This window comes from Cervus elaphus, chromosome 10 (assembly GCF_910594005.1).
Source record: "Cervus elaphus chromosome 10, mCerEla1.1, whole genome shotgun sequence".
Taxonomy (NCBI): Eukaryota; Metazoa; Chordata; class Mammalia; order Artiodactyla; family Cervidae; genus Cervus; species Cervus elaphus.
In genome coordinates this window covers 47,445,728-47,454,353 of record NC_057824.1, presented here as the reverse complement: position 1 = coordinate 47,454,353, position 8,626 = coordinate 47,445,728, and the positions used below count along the sequence as shown (strand labels likewise).

General features: G+C 47.3%; 1 protein-coding gene across 1 annotated transcript; it reads right to left on the bottom strand.

Moving 5' to 3' along the window:
- Window positions 1–1,645: 1,645 nt before the first annotated feature.
- On the bottom strand, window positions 1,646–2,682 carry LOC122702024 (translation initiation factor IF-2-like). The gene is made up of 2 exons (XM_043915543.1): window positions 2,105–2,682; window positions 1,646–2,010 (listed from the first exon to the last, which is right to left on the bottom strand). The coding sequence occupies exons 1-2, from the start codon at window positions 2,680–2,682 to the stop codon at window positions 1,929–1,931; spliced, it is 660 nt and encodes a 219-aa protein (XP_043771478.1). The 3' UTR covers window positions 1,646–1,928.
- Window positions 2,683–8,626: the final 5,944 nt, after the last annotated feature.

Below are 8,626 nucleotides of genomic sequence, written 5' to 3'. Positions count from 1 at the left end.
ATTTCGACTGAGTGGTCTGCACTTGCTTTCTCAGCGTCCCCTCCATCACTTGCCCCCTGGCCTACTGCTGTCAGATGTCCGTACCACCACCGTGTGGACACACTCTGATCCAGGTCCTCAGTGACCCGGAGCTGACTGTCCAGGAGAGCACCTTCCTTCTGGAAAGACGTCTTCTTCCCATGGACCTCTGCGATCACGTGCCACTTTGGAGCAATCCTTTATTAAAGCACCTTCTCACGTAGCTTTCACAATGCCCTCTCCTGTTCTGCCCTCCTCACTGACTCTTCTCTCCTCCCTCCTCTTCCCTTTCCCCCGCCAGCCCCATAGATATTGGGGTTCTGTCCTTGACCACCATCTCTTCCGCAAGAATGCGTTCCTCTCAGGTGAACGCACTGACCCCCCAAGGGCTCAGCCTCTACCTTCACCTCGGAGCTCCTAAACCTCTTCCTCCAGCCCTGCCCTCTCTGGACGCAGGGGCCTTGAGACTTCCCCTCCCTGGTCTCTTCTGGGCAGCCCGGCCTCCTCTCATATTTCTGAGTTTAGTTAGTGATCACGTCCAATTCAGAAACAAACCTCGGGGTCACCGTGTTTCACTCTCCCCTCTTGCCCTCACTTCCCAAATCTCACCCGTCATCACATCCTATGGTTTCTGCCCCCTCAGTATTCTAAAGGCACATCTAGAGCCGTGTAGAGCAGACTCCTGCCTTCAGCGCTGACTCCGCGCATGGGGGAGCAGAGTGGGAATGCAGCCACCTAGCCCACAGCATCGGAAGCATGAATGCCACATGGCGGATGCAGGCTGCAGGCTCAGAGGAGGGGGAAGGGCGGCGGGTGCACACTGGGCTCTGAAGGACGGAGGTCAGCAGGGGAGGAGGGAAGACCACGCCCGAGCCTGGGGTTCAGGAGCAAGTCAGTCCTGGGCGAGGTGGGAGGGAGAGCGCAGGAGGACAGACGGAGGCTGGCCGGTGTGGCTGGGAGGCTGGCTGTGCTCAGACGCAGCGAGGCTGTCATTCATCCTTATTATGCTCCTGTGATTGTGGATGCGGCACTCAGCACCAAAGCCTCGGCTTCCTCACCCGACACCTGGGGTATGGTGAGGATCACCCCCGATCACGCGTGTGCAAATCCTTCACAAACAGTACGGAGGCCAGACAGGCCTAAGGCAGCCCGAGGCCAGAAAGGGAAGCAGGTGAAGGTCACAAGGACCAAGTGCAAGGGCTCAGACTTTACTGTTGAGATGTGGTGAGGATATTAGGTGGGAATGCTCAATTCCAGCAGACGGAAACCAGAAGGGAACAGACTGGCTGTTGTCACGGGTGGCTCTGTCTGCAGCAGGGCTGGGCCCTGGGGACCCAGGAAGATGCCTGTGTCTCTCTGGGTTTTCCTCTTTCTCTCTTGCCCCGCTACCTGCTGCATCTCTCACCTCCACTTCCCTCTTGGCATTGGGGAGCCCGTGGCCACCTCAGCCTCACTCCTCTTGGGCACCAAGCCCCAGAGCCTCCTTGCTGGCTTCACAGCAAAGCTTTGACTTGTCAGGTGGGTCCCTGCCCATCCCAGAACCAATCAGGCAGGTGGGTGGTGTTCTCTGATTGGCCAACAGGAGCCTGCCCTCCTCCAGTTGGGGTGGGAGCCAAGTGATGGGGTGGGTTTGGGAGGGAAGGTTCCCAGGGGCCAGGCTGTGGGCCAACATAACCTCTCCCCCTGCAGGGAGTCTCGGGGCTTCTGAATAGAGTTGATTAATCCTCCTGTGAAGGGCAGGGAGGGATGAGGAGGGCAGACCTGGGCAGTGGCCAGGGGGGCCTGTCTCATAGAGGACGGCCCGGGCACCCCACAGTTCCCAAGCTGTTCTTGCCTCTCCACAGAGCCTCTGTCTTCAAGCTCACAGGAGTCCTGAGAAGTAGGGAGGGCTGACGCAGCTGTGCCCGAGGTCAGGGTGAGCAGCTTTCCCAGCATTCACGGGAGTAACGGTCCTGGACTTGCAAACCATTAGGCTGTACTCCAGGGAGAGATCTGTATGGGAAACACACAGCAGCAGCGTCTGGGGCCGGTAGCAGGCATGGACCCTCTCTCCCCGCCAGGAAGAGATGGGATGGGAGAGGCTCACACTGGGTGAGGGGCTGCAGGAGGAGCGCAGAGTCTGCTCGGGCCCAACATGGGCCTCAAGGAAGCACCATGTACCAGCCGTGGGAGTCTGGCGCAGGGATGGTCCAGGCGGGCTTCACGGAGGCGGCTGCCTGGAGTCCTCTGAGCACCCAGGATGCGCTGGGGGCTGGGATGAAGACGCGCAGCCCGGGAGCCAGAGGGGCGGCCCCAGCGAGGGGCGGCGGGCCGTGGTGTGGACCAGAGCGCTGGACGGGAATCCCCGCGCCCCACCTGGGGGCTCCGGGCGCGCAGGTGAGGCTCTGGCCAGCAAGCGCGCCGCCGGCCCGGCCCGGCCTCCTCCGGCACTCTCCCAGCGCGCGGCCCCGGGATCCCCGCCGCCGTCGGGCGATTTGGGCGCGTCAGCAGAGCGGAAACGGGGAGCGGCGCCAGCCCGGGGCGGCGGGGACGCGGCCTGGCAGCGACCGGCGGCCCCGCAGGTTCTGTTCCGCCCGCGTTTGTGTTGGCAGCTGCCCGCGGCGCGCGGCCGGGCCGATGAAAGGGCCCTCTGTCTGCGCCCCAGCGGCTCCGCTCGCCTTTCATTCTTAATATAATCTTCACTTCATTTTTACCCGAGCAGAGGTTCTCTTGGAATTCTTCCCCTTCTTCCAAAAATACATGTGCGTGTGCGTGTGTGCGTGTGTGTGTGTGTGTGTGTGTGTGTGTGAAGTTCCTTCACGGTGAAGGTCGGGATTGTCCCGGGGAAGGGAAGTGCGAAACCCGAGGCGGATTCAGGGCGAGACACAGAAATGCCTTTCTTCCCGAGCAGGGGCCTCTCTGGGGATCGCCGCCTCTGCTAGGGTGTCCCCCCATCGCGGCCCTGGGGTCTGGAGCGAGAGGATTCTGTCTGTCCACACCCCAGCCGGAAACAAAGTAGGCTGTTTGGAGGAGAGGGACAGTGGGCAGGGGGTGGGGTGCTTTTCCAGGGGTCCCTGCCCAGAGCTAGACGGAAATCACCGTGGTCAGGTGTGGCCAGCACCGACTATCCTCCCAGAAATGGGTACAAAGGAGACAGGACCCCTGGGTTCCCTGTTCTGGTTGGGCAGACTTCACTCTACTGAGGTCTGGGGGGAAACTGAGAACAATGACTGGAAGGAAAGCTGTCTCCAGCCAGCCCTCCCATTCACCTGGCTGGGCAGATGGGGAACATTCTAGATTTCACCAAGGACTGACTGCCATTTGGAGAGGCTCCCACTTGAAGCAGCACAGGGCTAGGGATTTTGATGCATGTGCCCAGGTCCTGGGCGTTAGGGATGGTCATCCATACAGAAGAGAAACCGAAGGCTCAGAGCAGCCCGATTCCTTATCCCAAGTCCCAGAGCATGAGCATGCGACGGCCAGAACTGTGGGAGCAGGTGGCAAGAATCCTGGGTTCGCCCTTCTGTGTCAGTGTTTTGAGGGCCAGGAAATTTTGATTCCAATTCTTTAAAAAAATTAATTTGTGCTTATATTTGGACTTGTGATTTGAGCAGTATAGCAGATTATATAACCTGAAAACTAGCCTGCCTTAAACATCTAGGAAATAAAAACAGCAAAAAAACAAAAAAAAACCCACCAACAGTATCCTTTTAAGTCCAAGAAATTAAGAACAAAAAGGAAATCTCCAAGAGCTAGAAATGAAGAGGGTGACAAAGGTAAATTGACCAGAGCTACCCTAATGGAGGAATAAGGGAGCCCTGCGGGCACAGGCAGAATGGGGGCAGGTTGACATTCAGAGAAGGTGATACCGTGGAGCTCCCCAAAGTGGGGTTTGAAATAGAGACCTCAACTAAAGCTGGGCCTGCCTGGGGCTATGCCCTCAGTGAAATAACATGCTAGGCCAAAAAGAAAAGGAGAAAACAAGACCTTTAGGCACAAGAGGACAAGAGGAAGTTGGCCTGTGTCATCGTGGCTGGTAGAATATTTTTAAATCAGCCTCCTGAGAGTGTGTCACCATAAGCCAGTGCTCTCACAAGTTGTAGATTCGGAGTGACTCTGCCTGTTAGCCTAGAATTAAGAGAGTAACATAAACATTGGTCCCCTGCTTAGTAACATCTGTGGGGTGCTTAACAGAAGCAAACTTGCTCTAAAAGAGCAGGTCCTCGAATGAGGTCCGCAGGACTCATCAGATAAAGCCCTGGTGAAGATGAGTGGATAGTGCGCAGAAGAAAACTCAAGCCCAGTTAAAAGTCTGGAGATACAAAAACAGCAGATTAAACACCCAAAACCAATCTGATAGACACTTTCTATTTTTTGTTTGTTTGTTTGTTTGACCATGCCATGTGGCATCTGAGATCTTAGTTCCCTGACCAGGGATCAAACTGGTGCCTCCTGTAGAGGAAGCATGGAGTCTTAACCACTGGACCTCTCCAGGAAAATACAAAATAAACATGTTTAAAATGATAAAGGAGTAAAAAACATGAGCAAAAATTATACAAACACAGAAGTATAATATCACTTACTTCTTGTTTAGTTGCTCAGTTGTGTCTGACTCTTTGCAATTCCATGGACTGCAGCACATCAGGCTTCCCTGTCTTTCAATATTTCCCAGAGTTTGCTCAAACTCATGTCCGTTGAGTCAATAATGCCATCCAACCATCTCATCCTCTGTCATCCCCTTCTCCTCCTGCCCTCAGTCTTTCCCAGCATCAGGATCTTTTCCAGTGAGTTGACTCTTCACATCAGGTGGCCAAAGTTTTGGAGCTTCAGTCGTTATTCGTTCAGTGAATATTCAGGACTGATCTCCTTTAGGATGGACTGGTTGGATCTCCTTGCAGTCCAAGGGACTCTCAAGAGTCTTCTCCAACACCACAGTTCAAAAGCATCAATTCTTCAGTGCCCAGCCTTCTTTATCACTTTCTTTTATAAAATTCCATTTTCCTCCGCGTGATCTTGCCGCTGCATCTCCCATCATCAACAAGTAGAGTCTTTTCCTCCACCCCTTTAATCTAGGCTTCCTTTGCAACTTTATTTGACCAATAAAATGTGGCAAAGTGATGTTGGTTCTGAGCTTTGGCCCCAAGAGGCCTTGGGCACTTCCATTCACTCTCTTGAAAACCTTTGTGAATAAGCCCAGGATAGTCTGCTGGAAGACGAGGGGCAATGTAAAGCAAAGAAGTGCCACCCTAACTGAAGCCATCCCAGACCAGCCAAAGAGACCGCATATGCATGAGTGAGCTCGGCCAAGACCAGAAGAACCACCCAAATGAGCCTGGCCCAAACTGGTGACGCACAGAATCATGAGCTAAATACATGATTGTTATTTTAAACTCATTTATTTGGGGGTGATTTGTTATTTATACAACAAAAACTTACTGATACCGAGAGTGTAAGAGATATGAATAGAATGAGAAGCTCTGTCCCACATCTAAAAGGAGTTCCACGGGGGAGGAGAATAGGCAGATGGTGGAGAGGATGTATTCAAAGAGATAATGTCTACAGAATTCCAGTTTTTGTGAAAAATATAAATCCTCAGTTTCAGAAAGCGCTGGTTTCAGTAAGATGAATAAATTCAGAACTGCATGCATCACTGTGAAACTGCCACACACCATAAAGAAGATCTTAAAGACAGTGAGAGAGAAAAGACAGAGTCCCTTCAGAGGAATGACAGGGACACTGCCAGGAGATGTGTTAGTGGCAGCATTAGAACAGTCTGAAGACTGTTTCAGAGAGTATCTTCAAATTACTGAGAGAACATAAGAGTGTACCTAGAAATTCTCTAGCTAAATCATTATTGAAGAGAAAAGATAAAAATAAGATTTTTTTTTACAGAGACCAAAAGAGTTTACTATTAACAAGCTTTTTACAGATTGACTATATATCTATATAAAAATCTGTGTCCTATATATCCTTTGTAGCACATACATATCTCCTGTATATGGTATATATTATAACCCAGGATGGAATGGTGGTAAGAAAGAAGAAGCAAGGATAAACAAAAACACAAATAAAACTTAGCGAGAGTAAATATATTGATAACAGTAACCAATTTGAGGATATAAAAAGATGTGATTGAAGTATTAAACACCATTTAGGTGCCTAAATATTCAAACACTTAAATAAACCAGCTTGAATAATTTATGGGCCTGAAATGCCCAATTCATTCTGTGAGGCCAGTATTAGCCTGATATCAAAGTCAAACAAAGGCATACAAAAAAGAAAAGTGCAAACTAATATCCTTTATGAATGTAAATGAAAAAAATTCTCAGTAAAATACAAGCAAACAATGTAGCAGCATATAAAAAAGATTATACACCATGACCACGTGGGATTTATTCTAGAAATACAAGAGGGGTTCAACAAACAAAAATTGGTCAAAATAACGCAAATGTATAAAAATATATGAACTAAATTGATAAAACTCTTATAAGAAAACAGGGATAATTTTTTTGATGATGGTTTCTAAGAATGACACCAAAAGCATGAGCAACAAAAGGAAAAAAAAGATTAATTGGACTTTATCAAAATTAAAACCTTGTGCTGCAAAGGATACCATCAAGAAAGTGAAAAGATCACCAACAGCATGGAGAAAACATTTACAAACCATATCTCTGATAAAGGACTCATATGCAGAACATATGAAGAACTCTAAGGAATACCCTGCTGGTGCGGTGATTAAGACTGCATTTTCACTGCCATGGGCCCAGGTTCAATCCCTCGTTGGGGAACTAACAGCCCACGAGCTACGTGGAGCAGCCAAAAAAAAAAAAAACAAACTCAACAATGAATAAATCAACAACCCAGTTTAAAACAGGCAGAGGCTCTAAATGGATATTTCTCCAAAGCAGATATACAGATGGCCAGTAAGCACAAGAAAAGATGCTCAACATCATTAGTCACTGGGGAAATGCAAACCAAACCCACAGAAACCACTTCACACCCACTAGAATGGCTATGATATTTTTTAAAAGGAAAAAACAGTAAAGGGAGGTGGAGAAATTAGACCCTCATACATGACTGTACATGACTGTATGAGAATGTAAAATGGGGCAGCTTCTGTGGTAACAGTGATCTGTTACCTATGATCTAGAAATCCCACTTCTAAGTGTATTACCAAGAGAACTGAAAACATGTTCACACAAAAGTGCATACATAAATATTCATAGCAACATTAATCATAATAGCCAAAAATTGGAGGCAAAACTGATGCCTGAAGAAATAGAAAGGCTCAATAGACCTATAGTCATGAAATAAACTGAACTGGTAGTTTCACATCTTCAAAAATAAAACGCTAAATTTAGGTGACTCTCTGGGTGATTTCTTACAGGTATTCAAGGAACATAAAATACAAGTCATGAAAAAAAAAATTCTGGAGAAGAGAAAAAGATGGGATGCTCAACTAACTCTTTTTACAAGGGTGTTACAGTATTGAACCCAACATCAAACAAAAACTGTAGGAAAAAAAAAAGGAAATTATAAATCAGTCTGTCTTAATAACATAGATGCAAATATCCTGAGCAACTTTAGCAGATTAACTCCAACAGGTAAAAAAAGACATTATGACCAAGTTGGAAATTATACCGGATATACAAAGATTGTTCAACATTAGAAAGATCTATTAATATAATTCACCATGTAACCAGATTATAGGAGAAAAACCATATGAATGCGATAAAGGCAGAGAAAGCGACTGATAAAATAATACCCACTTACGTTTAAGAAACAAAAACAAAAAGAACCCTCTCAATAAACCACAATCACAAGAGCATCTCCTTAATCTGAATCTCTGTTTTTGGTGAAAATGTGGAATCAACCTGCTGCTGCTGCTGCTAAGTCGCTTCAGTCGTGTCCGACTCTGTGCGACCCCATAGACGGCAGCCCACCAGGCTCCCCCGTCTCTGGGATTCTCCAGGCAAGAAAACAACCTAAGCATCCACAAATAAGTCAGTGATTAAAGAAATTCAAGTATTTTCCCCACATGACCAAATTTTACATGAATGGCAGAGTAGAGCTACATGTGCCAACATGGATAAATGTAAAATACACTATTGGTTTTTTTAAAAGTGTCTTTATCTTTTATGCAAGATACATATTGCAAGATACATTTTATGCAAGATACAATATGCAAGATACATATTGCCGTTTTTACAGATGAAATTGCGTGATTTCTATTTTGCTTTAAAATAATTGAGGGGAGTAACAGAAAGTGATAGGGATTTTTATGAAGTATGTGTAGCCATAACTGATCACGTGGAAGCGAGGGTATGTGTCCATGGGGTTTTTTCTATTTTCATGGGGGCTCTTTTGCATACATTTGCAAAAACGTGTAAAAAGAAAGCAAGTTGGAAAATGATATATTCAAAATTATAGTATTTACACAGTTTAAAAGCATGTAAAACCATACTTTATAGTGATACATATTTATATAGTTAAAAAGAAATTCATGGGAGTGACTAACACAAAATTCAGGGGGAGAGGAGGGAAAATGGGATGGAGAGATTTATACAGAGAACTTCAACTGGTTTTGTTTTATTTCTGAAGCAAATAATGCAAAATGTGCAGATTTAAC

Excerpts from the sequence above, each read along its gene's own strand:
- LOC122702024 (XM_043915543.1), bottom strand. The coding sequence starts at position 2,682 with ATGAAAGGCGAGCGGAGCCGCTGGGGCGCAGACAGAGGGCCCTTTCAT. Across the intron at positions 2,011-2,104 it reads CCTGCAGCCCCTCACCCAGT|ATCTCTCCCTGGAGTACAGC; the intron begins GTGAGCCTCTCC and ends TTTCCCATACAG.